The 23,682-nt window shown below is 40.0% G+C and overlaps 3 protein-coding genes across 3 annotated transcripts in view; 2 read left to right on the top strand and 1 right to left on the bottom strand.

Moving 5' to 3' along the window:
• Positions 1-1,464: 1,464 nt before the first annotated feature.
• trim25 (tripartite motif containing 25) lies at positions 1,465-8,195 on the top strand. Its single transcript, XM_079261741.1, has 10 exons — positions 1,465-1,605; positions 1,873-2,493; positions 2,902-2,997; positions 3,102-3,335; positions 3,938-4,106; positions 4,285-4,347; positions 4,450-4,539; positions 5,068-5,211; positions 5,358-5,417; positions 5,516-8,195. Exons 2-10 carry the CDS (start codon positions 1,885-1,887, stop codon positions 6,043-6,045), a joined length of 1,995 nt encoding a protein of 664 aa, XP_079117867.1. The 5' UTR covers positions 1,465-1,605; positions 1,873-1,884; the 3' UTR covers positions 6,046-8,195.
• A 3,101-nt stretch (positions 8,196-11,296) lies between these two features.
• On the top strand, positions 11,297-18,028 carry LOC306772721 (E3 ubiquitin/ISG15 ligase TRIM25-like; the record flags this gene model as incomplete). Its single annotated transcript, XM_079262324.1, has 7 exons — positions 11,297-11,899; positions 12,143-12,238; positions 12,328-12,561; positions 13,017-13,185; positions 13,450-13,503; positions 13,714-13,902; positions 17,910-18,028. The coding sequence occupies 7 exons, from the start codon at positions 11,297-11,299 to the stop codon at positions 18,026-18,028; spliced, it is 1,464 nt and encodes a 487-aa protein (XP_079118450.1).
• Positions 17,948-23,682, bottom strand: part of dgke (diacylglycerol kinase, epsilon) — an 18,514-nt gene continuing 12,779 nt past the window's right edge. The window contains exon 11 of the mRNA XM_079264330.1: positions 17,948-21,957. Coding sequence (XP_079120456.1) covers positions 21,742-21,957 — 216 coding nt within the window. The 3' untranslated portion in view covers positions 17,948-21,741. The remainder of the gene's footprint in view (positions 21,958-23,682) is intronic.

The following is a 23,682-nucleotide window of genomic DNA, read 5'->3' as shown; positions in this document are numbered from 1 at the left end:
AATTTCGTAAAAAAGTGTCTTGAAAAATAATAGCCATGAGAAATCAAGAAATTGTCAACCGAGGTTTCCGTTTCCTCTGTTACGTTAAACGGAAATGACGACTAGTTGGTTTAGTTTGACGTGAGGCAGCGAATTAGCCGAGCAGCTAAGATGGTAGAAAGAAGGTAGCGAACATTTAGATTGGCGCCCTTTTCACCAAAGGCCGCCGCAGTTTTGGTGATATTTGTTGTGGTGATAACAAAAAGCAGAGAAGAGTCATTTAGCAGCACCGACACACCAGCTGGCATGGCCGCATGGCTTAAAACAGCTGGAGCTCCGAACATATTGACAATAGCTACGTATTTCTTACCAGTGGAAAAAGGAAAATGCTTGGCATCGGATCTGAGGGGTTTCACAGCATAAAAGCTGTGTCCAGCGAGGAAAGCGGGCTGCAAAAGTCCTGGTTTGGGGTTGCTGTGGGTGTGGGCTTGTCGATGTGCTGCCAGCATGGTGGGATACTGTCCCTCCCAGTTCTGATGTCTCCTTTACAGACCAGACAGTTCTATGACTGATGTAAAATCTCCTCAAATCGTAAAATAAGCTGAAATTGATAATAATAAATAAAAATGTTACAAAATCATGACATTATTTTCTAATTCTGGTTCAATACAAATACTTAATTTTTTTAAAGCAAGCAAATAAGATCATTTATTACATATTACATCACTTATAAACTAATATTTTGTTAAACAATCCTTTAATGTTTCCACTACAGTCAGGTGTTTTCTGTTCCTCTTAGAAAAGTGGTCTAATTTGTCCATGACCAATTTTTTTTTTCTTTTTTCAACTTAATTAAATAGAAAAACAGTGCCTTATATTACTAAATTATTTTTTTTGCAATTTTTTATTTATTGGTCCTTTTTTAAGTCTCGTTATTTTAGTGACTGTTGTAAATTCGCCCTTTTCTTTAATGAAAGGGTATGAATACATATGAGCACAACTATCTCTCTCTCTATCTCTCTATCTCTCTATCTCTCTCTCTCTCTCTCTCTCTCTATACACACAGACACACACATATAGATAGATAGATAGATAGATAGATAGATAGATATGTGGGACCTGGTCTAAAACTTGTGAACCCTGCTGAGTAACGATACAGAGGCAGGAAGCTGAATGCAGTTCAATTTTCGTTGTAAGCTTAAGGGAAGGGTGGGGTTAACTTCTGTGTTTGGGATGCATGTGTGGGTGTGTAGGACTTGTTTTTATGTTTTGAAGCCCTTTGCAATGCAGCTGTATGAAAAGTGCCATATAATTAAAGTTGGATTTGATTTGATAAATAGAATAAACATCCATTTGGGAGGCATATTAGACAAATCTTTCATCTCCATTATAGATTTGTGTATGACCTGTTCTGATAAACCTTGATCTCTTAGAGAGGATGTAACCAAACAGGTCCAAGGTAACTTCCGGTAACCTCCAGGGGGCGGGACCCGGATGATTATATCTAGAAGAAACCTGTCTGCTTTTATTTCAGTCATTCTTACTTACCAAACTACCTCTCCGGGATAAGTTACCATCCTGCTTGAAACGCTTGTTTCCTCCTATTTTCTTCTCCAAACGCTGAAGGTATGGTGGGAAACTTAACCGTAATTTGCGTAACTTTAGTTTAGACTGCGCGTAAACTCACCGTCAGATCATTTCAGGCTTTTATTTATTTATTTATTTATTTTTAACATATAATGCTTATTGGTTTCGAATTACACCAATAATACATGATAAGTGGGCTATACAGCTTATTTTATGTAGGCTACTTATTCGGCTTTTGGAGTGAATACGTGTTTGTTTAGTTTCGTTTTCTGGCTCCGGACTTTAACTTTCGTTTTCGCCTTGCAGCCTCGCCTCGTCATGGCCAGCTGCGGAGAATCCCAGTTTTCTCTTCTTAACCTGGAGGACGAGCTGACCTGCAGCATCTGTTTGAGTCCCTTTGACTGTCCTGTGACCATCCCCTGCGGACACAACTTCTGCCAGGACTGCCTGCTCTCTACCTGGAAAGACGACTTCTACAGCTGCCCTCAGTGTCGGACCGTCTTCGCCACCAAACCGGAGCTGAAGAAAAACACGGTCCTCTGCACCGTGGTGGAGACCTTCAACCTGAGGTCCAGCAGGAGCACAGCCAGCCTGCAGGAAGAGGAGAAAAAACCCAAGGAGGAGAAGACTAAGGATGCCATCCGCTGTGATGCATGTACGGAAGCTGATGCTGTGAAGACCTGCCTCACCTGCATGGCCTCTTACTGCGAGGAGCACCTGCGTCCTCACCGCGAAAACCCCATCTTTCGGCTCCACCAGCTGGGGGATCCTGTTGGGGATTTGATCGAGCGTATCTGTCCAGACCATCACAAGCTGATGGAGTTCTTCTGCAGCCAACATGAGCGCTTAATCTGCAGCCTCTGCCTCCAACAGGTCCACAAAGGCTGCCCCTTCTCCTCCCCTGATGAGCAGAGGAACATGAAGGAGGTCAGGGGTCACATGAACAGCCAATCCACCCTAATTAAACACAAAAAACATTATTTTTGTTGTGCACAGCTCTGAAACTATAGATGTTTAAAGCTAATCTTTCAGAAACGGGTCTTTATAACCCACACAAGTTATTGTTTATTTCATATTCGTACCTATCTATCTATCTATCTATCTATCTATCTATCTATCTATCTATCTATCTATCTATCTATCTATCTATATATATATATATATATATATATATATATATATATATATATATATATATATATATATATATAATTAGATGTAGATAAACTGTCCTTTTAAGAAGTACTACACAGGCAGGAGGATCAAAAGTCTACTAAATGCAGTGGAAATGCAGTTTCTGCCTTCATGAACTGACTGAATCCCATTTGTTTGCAGTCTGATCTCCAAGCCAAGCTGGGATTGCTGGATGAGAAGATTTTAAAGAATGAGACTGTAATATCTCAAATGAAGGAATTGCAGGGCAAGCTCAAGGTAACGTTTGGCTGATTGGTGTGAAATGTGGCTGACAGAAGGAAAAAGTTTAAATACATTCATTGTAGTGAGAGATGTTTGGTTGTTGCCGTCCTTCCCACCAGGACTCCGCCACCAGCAGGAAGAAAGCCCTGGGATTGGAGTATCTGCAGATGGTGGACATGTTGAGAAGAGAGGAGCAGGATGCCATGAATGCAGTAGACCGAGAAGTTGAGAGTAGCCAGACCAGGCTGAGAGCCCTCACGATAAAGTTCTCTGACAACATCGACAACTTGAACAAAGCCAGAGAAAGCATCCACAGCCTGCTGAGTCAGTCCAAAAGCCTGGCCTTCCTGCAGGTGGGACAGCAGCCCACTCAGCCGTACTGATCTCTTAATACTGGTATTTCTTTTCAGCAGAGGCTCCTGTCACACCAACGTATGTACCACATGATTCAGGGATCCTTCCTGGTATTTCGGAGCAAGTGATTGAGGGTTATTACCCTAGTTAGCTTGACTTTCTGCCCTGCTTCCAAAGCTGAAAACTCTTTGTTGATCCGGACATCTTAACATGACTTTGTCAGGGAACGCTGTCACTCTCAGACAGCACGCTGTAGACATGAAGACTTGGTGTTTTTTTGTTTTTTGTATACATCAAGGGTGTCAAACTCCAGTCCTCGAGGGCTGGTATCCAGCAGGGTTTTGTTGTTTCCTTCTACCAACACAGCTGATTAAAATTAAATGGATCCAACAGCTTCTTGATGACCTGTTTATTAATTTCGGTCAGGTGTGTTGGAGCATGGTGACAACAAAAACCTGCAGGATACTGGCCCTCCAGGACTGGAGTCTGACATCTGTGATGCTCTAAATATATGTCCAGGTTTGACTCTTGTTTTTAAAGCATATTCTTCTTCTGTGAATGGGAAAAAAAAACAACAAAGCAGATATTCCTTTCCTTGCAGACTTCCTTCAACCTTCCCCCAGCTGTAAATTTTGACCCGTACTTTCCTCGGATCAGCCTGGACACCAAGAAGGTGCAATTGAATGAGAACTTTGCTGTTTCCCTGAAGAAGCATCTAACAGAGATCTTGAAGCAGCCTGTGGAGGCCAGAACGCAGATACTTAAAGCAAGTGAGTATCCATACACTGGTGCATTGGAAATGTTTTGGTAGAAGCTAAAGACATTAATAGAACTGGTGAGTTGTTTTAATCTGTAAATTTGTGGAAATAGAAATTAAATTAGGACCCAAACCTGAACTGATGCTGTGGTTTGTTGAGGTGGGATGTCAGTGATGATGCACATTTTCAGGTGAAGGAGCAGCTTCTGTGTTGGGGGGTACACCTGTAAGCCATGCACCATCCCAGGAATCTGGTATGATCATTGGCCAACACGTTTTATATCTTAAAAAGCTCATTTTCTTACAAATGAGATTTGATGACTTCAGGATTAAATGTCTGTCCTTTTGCTTTTCAGTGCTAAAATTTCCTTCAGTGCCCATCACACTTCCCAGGCCCCAAAGTCTAGGTCAGCAAGCCAAAGCCCCCCAGAAGAAGAAGCCACAAAGTATGTTTAATGCTACTATAAATACATTTACTTCAGTAAATTGAGACTACTGCATGTGACTTTAATAATTCCAGTTCCTAGTTCCCATAATGCAGAACATGTGGAGTCCTGAATGAACTCACATTTACACACTCACACTGGGATGTAATGGTTTTTCCCTTTATGATCTGATCATAAAGGGACTCTTCTGAAAGTTTTACATAACCTTATTAACTGTATGAAAAAGAGGGTCTGCAGGATCATGGCTTAAAAAAAAACAAACAACTTCTCAGGTTTTTATTTTTACGACTAATGAGATTTTCTTTCTGCACTGCTGGACTGACGCGCTTTAAAGGTTTAAAACCAGAAAGCAAAATTAAACATCTTTTCTTGCCAGCAGTTTCATCCACAGTATCTCTGCATTCGTTCTTCAAGTATGGTGGACGTATACATTTCCAGGGGAACCACGGGAGGCCAGTGGCAGGAATCTGACGCTCCAGAAAGGGGAAAAAAGTTAAAAATGAATTAATATATCATATTTTCCTTTAGAAAACACCAAAAAGCCTACACAGCCATCTGATAACAATATGGGAAATAGGAACCAAGCCAAATCTATGGAGAACATCTTTGGAGCTTTTAAAGAGAAGGAGAAATCCAGTGGACCTCCTGCAGCTGAACCCAAAGAACAGCCAGGTAGATGACATAAATTATAAATTACAGTTTCACATTTCAACTCCACAAGCTCAGATGTATTATTTTCCAACATATTTATTGACTTTTCTTCACATAAAAACAAGAAGTTCAGCTCTCAAAGCTTCATATTTTGTCTTCTGTTGTAGCTGCTTCTGACATTCCTCAAGATATCAGCAATTCAGAAAAAAGAAGTGACCTTCTGAAATGTAAGTGCAGCGGTCATTTTCACTCCATACTGTAATAAAAAATGTTTTGGTTTTTTTGGGGATCAGAGTTGCATCGTTTCGTCTGTTGCCCCTTCCAGATGGAACTATACTCATGTTTGATCCAAGAACAGCCCATAAGCGTATCGCGCTGAGCGAGGGCTTCACCAAGGCCTCCGTGTCAGATGAACACATGGACTACCCCGACTGCCCCCAACGCTTCGCCGTCTGCTCCCAGGTGCTCACGTCCAAGGGCTTCTCCGCAGGGCGCCACTACTGGGAGGTCCGACTGAGCAGCAACAACTTCATTGGCATTGGGCTGGCTTTCAGCAGCATTGACCGCAAAGGCCCCGCTAGCCGGCTGGGCCGCAGCCCTCTGTCCTGGTGCGTGGAGTGGTTCAATGTGAAGCTGTCGGCGTGGCACAACAGCACTGAGACGGTGCTGGTCAACCCCAACCCCAAGCGTGTGGGGGTGCTGTTGGATTTCGAGGGGGGCAGAGCTACGTTCTACAACGTGGCAGACAGGGCATATCCTTTCTACTCCCTCGCGTGCCCCTTTTCTGAGACCATTTATCCAGCTTTCTGGATTTTCTCCAGTGGCTCTTCCGTCTCTCTGTGCAAGCTGCAGTAAGCATGTGCAAATGTGTGCAAACACGCACGAATGCAGCATGTACAGACGATCATATTAATGCAAAGGGCAGCTTGTCTTGCATGTTTGTCTAAGGGATAAAGAATGTTACCATAACATGCAAGTAGTGCCCCCTCCCCCAAAAAAATAATAATAAAATAAAATAACACTGCTACAGTTATGTGTTGGTTTAAGGGACAGTTTCACTACTGTCAACATACTGATGTTTTATTTGCTCAAAGGTATAGTGGCAGTAGCACGCCTTCATTCGCTGGTGTCTGCACATCCTCTGAGCAGTTTTGTGTCTGAACGATTCATACTTGGGTTTATATTTCATGTTTATATTTAATGTTGGGTGTGGTGGGAGGACGGCTGATGTAAGATGATTAACGGGGTGATGATGGAGTCACCCGTTTATCTTCCTTCCTTCTGGTTTGCTTGATGCCAAGTAATCTAAGGTGGTGGTTCCGTTCAGTCTGAGAATCTATCGGACTGATTAGAGCATCGCAGGATGTCGGAGGAAACGGCATATGAGTGTGATGGTCTTTAGGCCTTCTTGGTAATTGTGTTGGACGAGCTGCAGCTGACATTTGCAGGGTTTTTTTTTTGTTTTAAACACTGTAAAAGCTGCATGACTTGTTCTCAGCTCTGTAGCCTGTATTGTAACTGGTACTGATGGCTCCGGTTACTTTATGAGAAGTATTTAATAACATAAGTTTTTAAAGCTTCATCTCGGCTGCAGAATGAAGAAAACTCTAATCTTGAGTCCGGTCAGGATTAAAAGGTTAAGAGTTCTCAGATAAAGTCGAATTTCTGGGAAATAATCTGGAAATTTTTGCTGCCATCCCACTTTTCTGCAGGGACCGCTGTAGGGATCTGGCTACGCCACTGCGTCCTCCTATGAGTCTGACATACTGGTTTCTCACATCAGAGGACGTCTTGCTTCAGTTTCAACGTAGTCTTCTGTATATTCAGTGGCTTTTTACGGTTCTTGGATCTGCATTTAAAGTGCAGGATTCCTCCAGCACGTCTCATCTTCTGAGTTTTGCAACTGGCTGCATCGAGCAGCAGCTCCTTTTATGAGCCATTTGCACATGAGCACTGAGGTCAAGAAGTCGACCATCTAGAGACGTCAGAGTGGTGTTTCAGGACAGTCCTCAGCAGCAGATCATACACAACTTGCTCTGTAAACTTATTTTACAGCATGACTGTGAGTTCTGATGCATACTTTAGGGCATATAAAGGAGTAAACCACGCAAGCATGCATCTTTACAGTGTTTTAGTTCTTGAGTCTGCATTTAAAGACTGTAATGTCCATCATGCTGCCCTGAACAGAAGTCTCATAAAACCGTTTTGTAGCATGAAGAAATGAGAAAGCAGAGATGGACACGATGTGCAGCAGCAGTCCAGGAACTCACTTAAACCTGACTTTAATGCCCCACAGAAAGGAAATACTTTTCTGTGGTAGTTACTTAGTTTTACCAACCAGCCATCAGGAGGCTCTGTTGGTAAGATGGAAGGACGGTGAGGGGTAGGTTTTCAGAAGGATATGTTTTTCTTTGTGTCGTCTGACGTTTTACCAGCCCGTAAGATGTGGTACAGAAGCAGAGTTACAGACTCATTTCCTGATGAAAGCGCCACTGCAGACAAGCTGACAAGTTTAAATCTGTCCAGCGGATGATGGAAGGTGTAAAAATGACAGGCTGGGTGAATATTAAGCAGAGTTCTGTCTTTGTTTGTTTGTTACTGCGGCTGATCTGAACCTGTTGGCTGAGTTCTGCCATTTTCACCTGATTCCATTGCTTATCACGGTGGAAACATCCTGCACGCGGTGAAACATTAACTTTTACCACCAGGTTTCAGTTACTACACGCTGGTGACTTTTATATTTAGTGGGGATAAAAAGAAATTACAGTTTCAGTTTATATATGAATCTGTCCTTTTTTTTGTATTGCTATAAATCTCAACGCATACTGGCTTTTTTTTCCCATAAAATTGCTTAACCTCTTAAACAAATTAGACACCAAGAATCAGTCATTGTCAGCAATTACTGTTCTAATAAAGTTTTTTGTTTATGTTTACTTGCAAGCTGTTTTTTTCCTGCTACTTTCATATTAAAAACTGTCTTTTTGCAGATTAATCAATAAATATTTTCGCTCTCCAACGACTCATCTTTGTTCTTAATATTCCTCAAAGTGTGTTCCTATAATCTGCTTATAACTCATCTCTCATACATCCACCAAGTGCCCATATGGATGCTTTCAATGTGCTTGTTTTTAAAGCATATTTATGGCTTAAGTGTAGCATTTGAGGTTTTAAATAAAAACAATAACATCAGTTTGATGCGTTTGCCATAGAATAAAACAGGGTCACTCATTTATGGTGCTACAAGAGCTGCACCCAGCAGCAGCATGTATCCCTGCTCCAACACCTGACTCAATCTAATGAGTCATTGTACAGAACCTAATAGGTTGTTGGATCTATTTAATTTGATTCTGGTGTGCTGAAGGAGGAATACTTTTGAAAACCTGCTGGATTGGATTGAAATGAGGGACCCTGGAATAGAGGTTTCATAAATTACACGATATTGTATTCCATGACTCAGTGATAGTGCCCATACTTCACCAGACTGGGTCTTTTCTTTTACCTTTAATGGGCAAAAAGTTATTTTAACAGCTGATGAAAAAAAATCAGTACTGAGGATTGCAAGATGTTGTTCCGTCTTTCCTGTCCTCTCCACCCCAACCAGTCGAGGCAGATGGCTGCCCTCCCTGAGCCGGGTTCTGCCGGAGGTTTTCTTCCTGTTAAAGGGGAGTTTTTTTCCTTCCCACTGTCGCCGTGTGCATGCTCAGGATGGGGGATTGGATCGAATTCATGACTTGATGCAATCAGTTGGTTTCTATTATAGGATATGTATGTATTGGCTCAAAATGATGTGTATGTTGATTTGTGTATGTAAAGTGCCCTGTGACAACATTGTTGTGAAGTGGCGCTATACAGATATAGTTGAATTGAATTGAATTGAGTTTGTTTCCTGGCTCTGATTCCTCGAGGAGCCGCATGGCAGACTGTTTCTGTCTGGAATAGTTTTGTCCAGCACCAGGTCTCAGACCAAGTTGGCGTTAGTCTAAGTGTAATCTTTGCCTTCATCCGCCACTATGGTACTTTTGCAGATTTCTGCACTGAGCTGCCCACTAAGGTTAACAGCATCCATTTGTCTTCTGTCTTTTCTCTGAGATCTTTCCAGTCGGTAGAATCAGTCCGGTAGTGACTTTTGTCTTATCCCTTGCCATGTTCCTTTACCCTCTCTTCCCAGCTTCTTTCAATAATATCTTCTTGCCTTTATTTCCACATTGTGGCTGATTTAGCAATAAAAAGAGCCAGTGTGATTATATCCAGTTACTGTTGAAGCAATGGAATAAATTACCATGTTTCTTGAAAAACTCCACAAATAGTAAATGTTTTAAAAGTAATCTTAAAAAAACATTAAGTACATGTAAGCCTTCATAGTTTATTAAGAGTTCTTCTCAAGGCCAGATTATCCAATGGGCATTATGGGCACAGGCCCTGTGGCCCATGTCCACTTGGGGTTCACATAGGGCATTTACCAGCAGTTTGGACATGAAACAAATTGTACATAAAAGCCAGATTGTTACACCACAGTGTCTAGTGTTTTGTGATTGGTACCACTGGCTCAGAAATGCCGTTTCACAGTGTATCATTCACAATTTTTACAATGTTGCGCTGGGGAAGGGGGCCCCTGGAATACTCTGGGCCCAGGGGCCTGTGCACTTTTAATCCGGCCCTGGTTCAACTTACTAGTTTTTATGGTTTTAATGGATTGTAATATAATATAATAGTATGCTTTGTATGTTTAAAATTTTGTATATACATTGAATGACTAATTTTTCTTGATCATAGACCCAAGGAAGATTAGTTGCTGCCTTGGTTGCAGCTAATGGGGATCCATAATAAATAAACAAATAAATAATTTTTTTTTTATCACCAGCCAAATGTTGCTAACAGTATCCAAAACTTCAATAAAATTTTCTGCTAACTTTGTTTTTTTTCAGGATAATAATTCAATTGGAACTATATACATTTAAGTAAACATGCTTAAAGTGTTTTTTTTTTGTTCTGTTTTTTCATGAAAATGTTGCACAAAAGTCTCAACTTTTGCTTTTCTGGCAACGAACAGAGTTAATAACCAGTTACTAACCAGCCTAATTGTTAACTTCATCCAACCACAGCCAGATTTTTTGTGTTTCCTAACTTTCTTTCCTATTTCAGCTACTGTTTGTTCAGGCACTAGCTCATGACCAACACCAGTAAACTTACAAGCAGCACATTTGGAATATGTGTCTCATTCATCGTGATACAATATGAGGCTGTTTTCAGAGGTTCAGCTCCATAGAAGAACCGATTCTCTCAGCTCCAAGATGATTCTTTATTTAGTGTCACTAAGAGCATGATCATTGTTTAACATTTTTATAAAACCTTGAAATTAACACAGAACCACAGCTGACAAGTTATATTACTAAAGGCCAAAGTCTGAATATAAAAACATTTTAGATCAGGAACTCAATTCAGTCTTGAGGGCCGCAGTCTTCCAGGGTTTCCATGTGTCCCTGCTCCAACACAACTCGTTCATCTCAACAAGTCTCCAAGATTATGGTAAAGTCAGCACATCGCAAGGTTACATGGGAATATTCAAATCTTGAGTAAAAAAAAAAAATAAAAAAAAAAGTGTACGGAGAATACTGTTCTTTAAAACACCAATTAAGTTTGAGATATATATATATATATATATATATATATATATATATATATATATATATATATATATATATATATATATATATATATATATATGTATATATATTTATATATATATATATATGTATATATATATTTATTTTTTTATTTTTTTAATGAGAGTGCACAAAATAGACCTTTAAAAAAGAAAAAGATAGTCTATCATGCCTCCTTCACCACATAAACATAAAAAAAAACCGCTGTGAAATGTTTTTGCATTTCCGCAATTTTGTCTGACGCTACTTTTCCGGTCTGCAAAAGTCGTCGACACCGCGAGCAAAGGTGTGTGGACCAATGTTTGATTCAGTTTACTGTCTAATTGATCATTTTGCTTAAAGTGAATAAGAAACGTTTTGGAAAGTGAAGTTATTGGTCCATTTATTCTCATTCATTCTGGAAATATTTAAGTTTCGTTTCTCTCCCAGGGCGTCGCTTCATCATGTCGGACGTGGAAGAACCTCTTTCTATCCTCACCCTGGAGGACGAGCTGACCTGCAGCATCTGTTTGAGTCCCTTTGACTGTCCTGTGACCATCCCCTGCGGACACAACTTCTGCCAGGACTGCCTGCTCTCTACCTGGAAAGACGACTTCTACAGCTGCCCTCAGTGTCGGACCGTCTTCGCCACCAAACCGGAGCTGAAGAAAAACACGGTCCTCTGCACCGTGGTGGAGACCTTCAACCTGAGGTCCAGCAGGAGCACAGCCAGTCTGCAGGAAGAGGAGAAAATCCCAAAGGAAGAGGAGAAAGATGTTATCCGCTGTGATACATGTATGGAAGCTGAGGCGACGAGGACCTGCCTCACCTGCATGGCCTCTTACTGCGAGGAGCACCTGCGTCCTCATCGCGAAAACCCAACTTTCCGCCTCCACCAGCTGCATGAAACCGTCGTGGATTTATCGGAACACATCTGTTCCGAACACAACAAGTTGATGGAGCATTTCTGCAGCCAGCACGGCCGCCTGATCTGCAGCCTCTGCCTCCAACAGGTCCACAAAGGCTGCTCCTTCATTTCCCCCGAGGAGCAGAGGAACATGAAGGAGGTGTGTGCCTCATCTTTATTATTTAAATCATTTTACTTCGATCTCAAAACTGTGTGGAAAGAGTGATGTGAAGATTGTAAACTGATCTAAGACGTGTCTTTTAAAATATTAATGCATCAGACCATTGATACGTTTACACTAGTCTGAATTCAGGCCTATGGTGGTTGTGTTTCTGCATCCATACGGACATGGTAGAGTCCAAGACACCCCACTGTGTACTGACCATCTCACATCTCTTTATAGTCTGAATTCAAAGAAAAAATGGCTTTCCTGGATGAGAAGATCGCAAGGACCGATGCTGTGTTGTTTCAGATGAATGACATGCAGAGCAAGCTCAAGGTAATTTTTGCCAAATTTAATTTTTAGGGATCTTATTACACTGATCTGTATGTTTATATTATTTTATCTTTGAATCCATCTCTGCCCAGGATGCAGCAAACAAAAAGAAGACAGCGCTGGCTGCTGTGTATCAGCAGATGAGAGATATGTTGACTCAAGATGAGCGCGCCGCCCAACACGAGGTGGACTGCGAGCTGGAGATCGGTCAGACCAAACTTCACGACCTCAGCAAGAGGTTTAATGACAACAATGAGAGGATGAGGAGGGCCAGAGAAAGTATCAACAGTCTGCTGAGCCAGTCCAAAACTTCAGCTTTTTTGCAGGTGGGATAAATTAGAAACGCATAAATCTAAAATAAGAAAGGAAAAAAAAAAACTGCATTACATTTTAGTTTCCATACAAAACAAATACAGAATACACATAAAACTATTCAGATGATCAGAAGTAAAACTGTTCAACCAGGTTCTGGCCTGGCTGTCCACATCCAGGGAGCCACAGTCCCATTTTAATATTTATCAATTAACAAGTTATATTCCACGGTAGCCTCTTGATTATAATTGTGTTCATTCAATGCTAATTCACAAAAGTTTAATTTACCAAGCAAAGGAAAAAAAAAAAAGAAAAACTCCTTTTGGTCTGAGGGGAGATGGTTTCTATCAAAAACAAAAATAGCCAGCTCCAAGTTTGGGTCTGACTCCAGACCAGCCCACTTGGTAGGAGAGAAACTATAAAAACTTTTTTTTTTTTGTAATATTCATCCCTTTGTTGTTCCTCACAGGCCTCATTTGAGTTGCCAAAGGTTGTGAAGTTTGACCCTTACACCCCTCGAGTCAACCTGGACTCAAAAAGGGTGATGTCAGTCCACACCTTTGTTGCTGTCCTGAAGGAGAATCTGATGGAGACCTTTGCTCAGCCTTTTGAAGCCAGAGGGATGTTATTCAAACCAGGTATGTGTTCATATATGTGTAATTACACTCTAGTAGAAGTATGAGTGCTTAATGAAGCCATTCATTGTCAAGAGGAAGTGTTGTGTCTATCTCTGATTAGAGCGAGGCACTTTGACCTCCTGCTCCTCGTCTTTAAATGGCATTTTGCAGGATATCCATGTATTTCCCAACGGCAGCTGCTTTGCACGTGCGTTTTTAGTTTTTGCTATAGGAGTGTGAGCAGCAAGTGGTAAAATGTTTTAAAATGCAACTTATTTTCTACAGGTGAAAATGAAGCATCTGCAGGCTCTGAAACGTCTGCATCCCAGTCAGAATCTGGTGAGTGTCTCATGATGAGCTTCTGCAGCCAGGCATTTAAAGAAAGGTGGGGCTCCACCTGTTATCTGCATATGTAAAAACTTTAAAGTCACACAAAGGAAAGTGTGTTTTTATTATTTTACTGAAGAACCTCTAAAGCTTTAATTAATTTTTTTTTTTTTTAAAGAATTTTTTAAGCAATGTGATTAAAAAACTTGATTTGTGTTTCAGCTCAAGAGAAGCGAGCAGAGCAGATTGCTCAGACCAGGTCCAAAAGTCCTGGTCGCCCTCCCATTCAGCCCTTCATCCAGACAGTTCATGTTCCTGTTTACATACCGTCACAGCCTGCATGGAGTACTTCGCATGGTGCACAACGCCCGTCACAGCACTTTCCCAGGGGTCCCAAAGGACAAAACCCACGTAAGATAAATACGTAAAACATGCAAACTCTGCAATTTAAGTTCATTTAGCATCAGGTGGGGGAAAAGATAAAGTGGTAATCCTAAAACTGTTGACCAGCCAGTTACACAACCTCTCAGAAAACAGGATGATAAACCAGAAAGACCAACATCTGCCCAGTAAAGTCAAACTTACTGAACTTTCAGTCTTCAAAGCGACATGGAGACACCACTACCTAAACTTTAAACTGTCCGCAAACCAGTTCAAAAAGTCAAACCGAACCAAGCTGGGGAAAAAAACAGATACTGTTGTCATAATGATGTCAGTATAGCCAAAACATTTATTTGTCAGTACTGACTTCTGACATTGGTGTCTGCTTATATCTGGAGACTTTTAATTGTTTTTTTGTTTATTTGGCCCGTCGTAGTGGACTCATAGCTCAAAAACTCCTCAAGTCAACTCCTCACGTGGAATTAAAGTGTTAATTAAAGTGTTACTACTGAACTTTGCTAGATGTTTTTTTTTTTTTTTGTTACTTTGGCACCCCTTAATGAAGGCTAATTCGGAATCTGTCTTGTATCTCGTCTCCTCTCTGAGCTCTGTCCAGCCAGTAAAAGTCAGTAGGATGTTTAGTCTTTTCGTGTCTTGTACTTTGTTCTTTCCTCTCTTTCTTTTCTTCACTTCCTCCAATAAAGTCCTCTTGCGTTTCTTTGCTGATTCAGCCACAGCGAGCTCTGAATAAAACCAGTGTGCTGACATCCAGTTATGGTTGTGTGACACAAAGCTGTTTAGCAAATTCCAGTCGTAATGCTCCCGGCTGGAATACAAAGTTTCTACGTGCACTTTCTCAGCTTCTGGAAGCTGCACGATGATGATAGCTCCAGTCATGTACATGATGAATATCACTATGCCATCAACCCAAGTCAGAAGCATGACGTTTTAGGGTTGGAAATTTGTGCACTGTTTCTTTAAGAATGAGATCATGAAGATTTCATGGAAAAATTGACATACTGCACTTGATGTTTTTTTGCATTTCCGGTGAGAAGCTAAGTTTAATTTTGTTGTTCTGTACCTGTACATGTGTAATAACATGTACATGTACTGACAAGTCGGTTTGGATAAAAGTGTCTGCTAAATGACTGTAGAATAGAATGACAATAAAGTTGAAATTAAGCTAAGCTAAGCTAATAAATGTCAGAACCTATGGGCTCGATTTGAAGTAATAATTATTTTGCAGCTATAAAGACTGTTTGATTAGTCCCCACCCAATCAGATAGTGGCATAAAGAAAAGGACAAAGTTCACATCCATAAATTCAGTCTTACACCATGTTTTGTGCTTGTGTCAGACATCATATTTACATAGACGCCGCATAGTATCCCGCTGCCTATGCGAGCTGACGTTTCATTGCGCCACCATCTTGGATGGGTCTTCCATGCAGCTCCAGTGCATTTATTTGTAAGGTGTAGGTCCAACCACAACAATAACTTAACACAAATTTTTACCTGGTTTTTCTCACAGTTTGGTTTGTTACACAGGGCAGAGGTATTGTTATAATACAGATAAATGTGAAACATTAAAACTACGTGCTTTTATGCTAAAATACTTTTTATAATGCTATTTCACTAAGACATAAGGTAGGTACAATTTAAATAAATGTATAAATTAATTTGATACGAACATCTTTGATTTGTTTTTTGATGAATTTGGATTTATCTATTTTTATCTGGTCAAATAAATTATAATTCAACCTTGTGAAATGTAATTCCACATGATTTCGCCGGTTATTGCAACCGTTTGCTGAACAAAATACGGGAAAAGTTGCTGGCTTTCTCTCTTCTCTTTGGGGCAGATTCTTTTTTCAGGATGACAAAACTTGATTTACAAATATAAACCTCTGATGAAACCCCCCTTATAGCTGCAACTACAACTACTTTATATTGAATTAATAATAAACTCTTTTTCTTTTTTTAAATGAGAGCATTTCACACTGAAATTCAGTATGATAAAAAAAAAATCTGATTTCACTTTGAAGCAGGGACACTTTGAAGTTAGAAATATTGAAACTGAAATGTCAAGCTTGCAGAAATGTATTCAACTATGTCTTACCTGACTGAACAGGGTGTGGTGATCAGGGTTAATGTGGACAAGCTGCTGGGTTTGGAGTGTTTCCATTTCTGGCTTAGTTGAATTTTTTTCTTCAAGCACACTGTCCAATGAAATGTCAGTGTTTGTTGAGAACATTTCCATCATGAAACCGATCAAACATGCTGCACCATTACAGTGACATTCTTTTTTTTTTTTTTTGTACCTGGTTAAGACTGTTGAAAAACAACAGAATGTAGCTTTACACAGTATGAAAAAAGCTTAGACAAGTTGTGATGCACCTAGGCATGTATTTTAGAACTTTTTGGCGGCATCAAGTGAAGGTTAATCTAATGGACTGATTGGAGAAGAACTAAGAACATAAAATGTGTGTTTTCTGTCTTTAAATGTGTTTGTGTTTCATTTCTCAGACAAGAAGAGCGATGCTGGTCATAAACCTTTCCACAGTAAGTCATTTACTTTTATGCTCTTTTGCATAACGATGCAACCATGCTCTCCATATATCTGCTGACATATTCTGTTTGAAACGAAAAGCAGGCGCACGCTGTGTCCCAGATCACTGTTCACATTGTTTTTGGTCCTTTCTCCTAAATAATCAGTGCGAATGAAGAAATTCTATCAGATTATCTAATAGTCTGGATTTTATTGAACGTTGCTAATTAAGTGTTCTGATTTATTCTGCATAGTTTAAAAACATTAAACATGTTGTAAAGAACAGAATATGTTTCGCCCTCAAAGATGTTTCACAGGCGTTCAGTAGGATTGAGGCCAGACGATGATGGTTGCCACATAGTTTTTTCCCCATACATACCCGTAGTAGCCATTTTGTTTGCAGCTTCTTCATTTTATGCCATGGTAGGAAATGGTCAGTTAGAAAGTTACAGAAGTCATTTAGACTGAAGATGACTCAGCAAAATTATTGGGAACAAACTTTATGTGACCTTTTTCTTTTTTTTGTGCAACACTTCTCACTCCAACATGATGCTCATTCACGTGCACGCCTCAACAACGTGTGACGTTAAGGAGAGATCTGAAACTGCTCTGACTGGTTTGTGGTGGATGTCTCGTGTTTTAAGGCTGAGAGGAGAGTCAGGATGTCTGTAACTCGAGTTGACTGAGGAAAAAAAAAATTGTTATGAAGGGAGAGAAGAAAAGGTTCAGATGAGGAAGAGGATGATGGAAGGATGGATTAGGGAGAGAGGAGGATGAATACGTGAAGGAGGTGGGGGGCTGGAAGGATGATGGTGGGGAAGAAGGCTGGAAGGATAAATGAGTAGAAGGAGGGAAGAGGAAGAGGATGGAGTGTAAAGAAAGATGGGAGGATGAATGGGTGAGGATGAAGAAAGGAGGGACGGATGAGTGGCTGGAGGAATAGAGGATGAGAGGGAAGATGGGTAAGTAAAGGGGACAGGGAGGGAAGAGTAGAAAGAATGAGGCGAATGATGCAGAGGGTCTGAAGCAGACAAACTCAGCAGATTACGTTACGTTTTTACCGGCGTTTCTGTTTGTGTTCCTGATAACTCAAAAAGTTATGGATGGATTTTCATGAAATTTTCAGGAGCTGTTGGAAATGTGAAAAGGAAGAACTGATTTAATCTGGGTGGTGATCCTGATTCAGGAATTTTTTAAATGCATCGGTGGAGGTCTGCGCTCTCAGAGTGTTTTTCTAGTTTAGGTCGTGACCTCGCTCCCAAACTAGTTAACACGTTAACTCTGACATGAGACCACGTCTGAAATATCACATCATGTCTGTTGCTGCCAACCAGCTTTTTAACTTCTTCTGCTTTCTTCACGTTTTCGACTGATAAACAGTAAAACCAGCAGTTCCTGATAAGATTTATATTGGGTTCGTGTCATTGATCTGCTTTAGTCTTCCAGAGCAACTCGACATTTTTTCCAGCACACCTCACTGTTTTGTTTCAGAACAAGAGCAAAAGCCACACGGTGCTCCAGGAGGACAGAACCCAAAAGCCAAAGGATCCAGTTTCTCCAAGCATCCTCCTTCAGGGAAACCAGCTGGACAGCATCATGGCAAAAAGTAGTAGGCGGCAACAGCATGTGTCATCTGAAGTTGTATTTAACTCGTTTTTAACGAGGTGAAGATTGTGTTTTTGTTTGCTGTTCACTTACTTTGTGTTAGATTTCTTGCTTGGAAATAGATATCAGTAACTGAGTGTGTGTTAAAACAAGTGCATGATACATTTAGGGTGTGATGATGTCAGTGCAGTGGTTTACTGGCGTGAGTCAGCTGTGATCTCTGACCAGGTCATCATACCAGCTGCCTTTCCCCTTGAAGCCACGCAGTCTTATATAACTCAATAAAAACACACACACACCAATTGATTATATATGAAAATATTTATGGGAATGTCTTTAAACTCAGAAAGTCACTTCTTTACATTCATTTAAATCTGAATCAGCTTTTGTCACCAGTAATTTTCTTTGTGATTGTAACCATTAAAAGCTTGTTTTCTTCCAAACACTTTCTTAGTATTTTCTGTCGAAGCAGAGGACACATGAGGCCTCCCGATGGGAGAAAATTACAGTCAAAATACAACAGATTAACATGTTTTCAGCAAATTCTCATCAAGCTTCAGCAATTTCTTAACTGACTGATGTTTAATAGCAAATAAAATAGGCATGTTTTAATATACAATCATTAATAATCAAAGAATTATGGTACACAAAACAAACATGGGGTACTAAAAGCTGATATCAGCTACACATTGTGACAGTTCAGACTCAAAATAATAAATACAATTTCTGTCTGCTAAGACCTGCCAGGTTGAGGTGCATCAACACAGCAATCATCGGTCATTCCTCTGACAATAAAACAAGTAAAGTCTATCAGATGTTCTCTGTTATAGGAAACATGGGTTGGATGATTTAAAACTCAGGAAAACTGTTGTGTAAAATCCTTAAAGCAAATTCAGTGCTACACACACACACCAAACTCGCAAACACAGATAAAAAGGTAAAAGGTGAAGCAGGTGTCCTTAAGCAGACAGTCACCAAACAAACAGGGTCTGATGAAACTGGGACGTCTGGTTGCCTGCCAAGGAGGTGCACATTTAAAGAGTAAAGGCATCACACAGCTACACACTGATCCCTGCTCAGCTTTACAAACAAGTTCATGACGAAGCTAGACTTTTCCAACATGACCCTGAGAAACAGGCTGCAAACAGGACATTAGACACACATACATGAAGCCATCAGTAAAACCAAGCAGGTAGATCAGTGTCATCTGAACTTGACAGATGCTAATATGCTTGACTACAGTGGTTTGAGGAGAGAAATACTGTCTTTAGTCTGCCGCCCTGTGGTGAAGAGCAGGTAAAACATCATGAAATGCAAAAGCGCGATATGGATGCAATAACACATGACAGTATAATCTCATCAGCAGGAGTCACTACTGGCAGTAATGTCAGAATTTCAGGTATATTAAGTTACATGCCGGGCAGTGTAAGTGTCAAAACGGTGCAACACAAAATGCAGCAGGTAAAACAAGTATCAAACAAGCCAACATTTTTCTGAAAAAGTATATTTCTAACTAAATGGGGCTGTTGGTAACAACTAGAGGAATCAGAACAAAGCTTACAAGTTCAGAAATGAAGTTATGTAAAATGAGATGGAATGACAGGAAAATGAATGAACACATGAAAAGTGCTAAAAAGGCAGCAGCTCCTTTAGTTTCATTGTAAACCGGCCATGATGAAACTCTCAAAGGAGTAGCGATGGCCAGATGAAACCCCACGAAGAACCGAAGCTTTCCAGTTAATTGGTTCACAAAATGAATCCATGAATTTCTTTAGGCTTCATATACGAAGCCATGTGCTGGTCAAAGGGTAGGAAACCAGCAGTTTTGATGTGATGCAGGATATGTAGCATTTTCTTTCAGTAAAGACTTTGTGGTTTCAACTAAAACATCCATTTATAACAGACCATAGACTGTGCCTTAATATACTACACACACACACACACACACACACACACACACATATATATATATATATATATATATATATACATATATATATATACACACACACACACACACACACACACACACACACACACACACACACACACACACACACACACACACGTATATGTCCACAGTAATCAATGACCTCTCTCCCCTGACATGACGAGAGCCCTGATCTGCTGTTCTGGGAAACACTGGAAATACTTCTACCCATCACACTGTAGATTCGTCCCATCACTACACACTGCAACGTAACAAAGTAGTGAAAAGAATATCAGAGGAGTCGTCAGAAAGCCAAACCTTGTGGAGGCTTCAGAAAGGCCTGGAAGGAGCAGATGCAATTGTAGCAAAGAAATGAATGTGTTATGCTGACCAGACCACATCCTCAGTATTTCACAGCTTTGCTCGCTTGTTGAGCAAGAAACTTTAAAATTAGCTCCAATTAGGATTGGCCAAGCCAAAAATAATGATCTGTGTTTGGCAGCCATAACAAACACACACATGGAGGATGAATACTGCCATCTATCAGGGTGATGAAGATAAGCAATGGTAGCACGCTGTCCAACTCGATTTGAGTCCAATTTAAAATCTCTGGAAAAAAACTAAAGATCAGAGTTTAAAGAAAAAAGTTTCTGAGGAGGAACTGGTCCAAATCACACCCGTGCAGTTTCTGTGCGTAGGACGGGTTTTAAAGCTTTCGCTACTAACGAACGCTTTCATGTGCAGAAAGTTTCTGTAGGCTTGTTCAATATGTTTACCCTGTAATTCTCTTCTTTCCACAACTGCATTTCTGAACTCCTTTGTTGTTTGGGTTGTTACCAACATCCGGTGAAAGTTTCATGTCAAAACAGAAACGTCTTCAACACTAACCTACTGTAGGTAAACAGGAGGAGAAGAAGAAGATTTTACATGTTGGCAATGTGGATCATCAGTCATTTGGCAGTACACTCAAAATAAACCTCAACAATACAGCCTGGTTTCCTGTAGTTCCTACAGGGAAATTCAACATTTGCAAGACAGACACAAAGTAAATCCAACAGTTTGGTTAGCTTCCCGACACAGTGCACCATAATGTAAAACATCAACACATAAACTGTCATTACATCCACACTCAGAGCCTCAAACTATCACTTGAAAAAGGGAATTTAGCAAAGTATTACAGCACTTATTGTTTAACATCCAGTTAAATCAATGAGGACTACTCAGCTGCCTCACTCTGATTGTTTGTGCTTTTTGTGCAAGAGAAATGTGGAAAATAAAGCATTAAAAGCATCAATCAGGCCTCCAGGTGCGTCATGTGGCCACGGTGTTTTCTTTTCCATCTTTACCGCCTGCTACTGATTTAAACATGGCTTTTAGGGAGGTGATGGGACCTGGACAACATGTTAAAATGGCTCGCTGTTACCGGCATGACTGCACTCAGATTTTAATTGAAAATACATTATAATAAATACAGTGCAGTTAAATACGCAGCTATGGCACAGGGGAGTAAGGGATCAGTGCAAACAAACAGCATCATATTCACTTCCTTCCCAGGAAGAACTGCCTGAGCTCAGGCTTACGACATACGAGTGATGTGAAGGTTATGGACCAAAAGAAGAACCCACGCTGGAAGGAATCCAAACTAATCTTCTCATGCCAGTGAAGGCTTTAAAAATATCAACTCCTTGCACAGAAAATGCTCAAATCTGATGAGGATCTTATAGAGGAGCGACTAAAACAACAGATGGATCGACAACACAGAGCTGAGTTAGATTAGAATAAGTGGTATCATGCTTGAGCAGAAGCCAGACCCGGGGGTTTGGGGGAGTCGTGAGGTGTTGGGTTCTCCGTCTCAGAGGATTCATCATCGTCATCGTCAGTCTGCTCTGCGCTGTGGTACAGCATGAGGGCCTGGGTCTTGTGTGTGATGGTGATGGTGCAGGGTCCCTGGGCCCACGGCTCGCCGTCCACCTGCATGGGCATCTTGGAGCTCTTCAGAACCAGCTGAAATAGTGAAGAGCAAGAGCAATATTAAAAGGATGACTACATTTTAATTAACGCATCATTATCTACCTATTTTATTATTTAATGTAGAAGCATATCAGAAAGATCAGATATAAAATTGATTAAATTATTAAAACTAAACCAAAACAGTCATATTAACGTAAAGTTGGACCATTTTCAGCTTTAAGCCATAAAGACCCAACTGATGAAAAATTTATCAGATAGGTCCAATTTTGGTAATGAGGGGTTTATTTGTCCTTTTAAAAGTTTTAAAATAAAAAAGTACTAATACTTTTTTGTTTTAGGGATATTTATGATTTATTACCAAGTGGTAGTTCAAAATTTCTATTGTGCAATCTTCTGCTTACTGGTGTCCATTTAGGGAAAAAGATAAAAATGAGAAAGTGTTTTACAGGATTTTAAGCAAAGTTGTAGCATAAAGTGATGCTAAATGTCTCAGAAACTGTATGTATCGTTTGTGGCGTCTCACGGGTTAATTATGGTAAAAAAAAATTTACTGCAGCATTAAAATATAGAGTTGTGTTCTTCTTCAGCACATCCGAAAGATTCTCAGAAGCACTGAGTTTTTATCAATTGATTGTTGGATTTTTTTATTTTTTTTTTTGACGTCAAGGACACAAAAAAAAAACAAAAAAAAAACAGCGAGAGCAAATCCTTATTTGACGCTGGTGTTAAGTTCCAACACTTCTTTGTGCGAGTGAAATGTTCTTAATTTGGCTGTAGAAACACTGGTGAGGGTCTGAGTGGATTTAATTTAATTTAATATTTAAATAATCTTCATTTAAATAGAAAAAAAAATTAATATCAGGATTTTTTTGCTTCACAATCGATATTGTTTAAAAGAAATCAATTTTTTTCCTAATAAATTAAAATAATGCATTATAAAGTTTTTGTCATTTTTATTGTTCTTATTGATCTTTTTACTAATCTTCTTGGGCATTATAGCAGTCTGACTACTGTGTTGCTTCAATCTAACTGAAATGAAGAAAAATGACGAGCAAAAAAAGGTTTTGTACATTTTTTTGTTTGTTTGTTTTTAGTCTCTAAAAAAGTCAGCAATATCTAAGATCGCGAGAATCATAATTTAAATCAAATCGGCACCCCAGAAAAATGAAAAGAAATCATAATAGAATCGAATTGGGACAAAAACACATCATTACAGCCCTATTAATTTTATTGTAGATTTTCTTGCAAGTACATTTCTGCCTAAAAGGTGACGATCCTCTTACTTACTTGCTAGATGCAGATAAAAAGTCAGATCTTTCTGAAGCAGAGAAACATCTTTTTCATGACCACAATGGATGTGTGACCTACTTGTGGAAGGAGGAGCTCCTCCCTGCATCACTCATTTGTCACCAGAGGAAAACATGAATCACGGCCATACTTTTCCAGCTGGAGGCTCAAACTCGATGGCTTTGATAAGTCCAAGTGGTGACTTTTTTCATTTCCGCTAGGCAGTGTATTTTGTCTTTAACTCTGAGTTTTAATTATTAAAACTTACTAAAAACTGGACTCCATAGTTTGCATCTAGCTTATTTAATCATATAATATCCCCTCTAAATCTCTTTGTAGCTTTAAACAAGCGATTAAATAAAGCTCTATACCTTGTCCCTTCCTTCAACCCTCTCAAAGTAGTCTGGGTTATGTTTCCCGTGTTGCTATGGTAGCAAGGGCAAATATGCATTTTGATGCAGAACAGTTTTT

Source organism: Telmatherina bonti (genome assembly GCF_933228915.1).
Source record: "Telmatherina bonti genome assembly, chromosome: 3".
NCBI classification, from domain to species: Eukaryota; Metazoa; Chordata; class Actinopteri; order Atheriniformes; family Telmatherinidae; genus Telmatherina; species Telmatherina bonti.
The sequence above is the reverse complement of the archived record's forward strand: the minus strand, read 5'-3'. Positions and strand labels throughout refer to the sequence as shown.

Excerpts from the sequence above, each read along its gene's own strand:
- trim25 (XM_079261741.1), top strand. The coding sequence starts at position 1,885 with ATGGCCAGCTGCGGAGAATCCCAGTTTTCTCTTCTTAACCTGGAGGAC. Across the intron at positions 3,336-3,937 it reads AAAGCCTGGCCTTCCTGCAG|ACTTCCTTCAACCTTCCCCC; the intron begins GTGGGACAGCAG and ends CTTTCCTTGCAG. Across the intron at positions 4,540-5,067 it reads CCAGAAGAAGAAGCCACAAA|AAAACACCAAAAAGCCTACA; the intron begins GTATGTTTAATG and ends ATTTTCCTTTAG.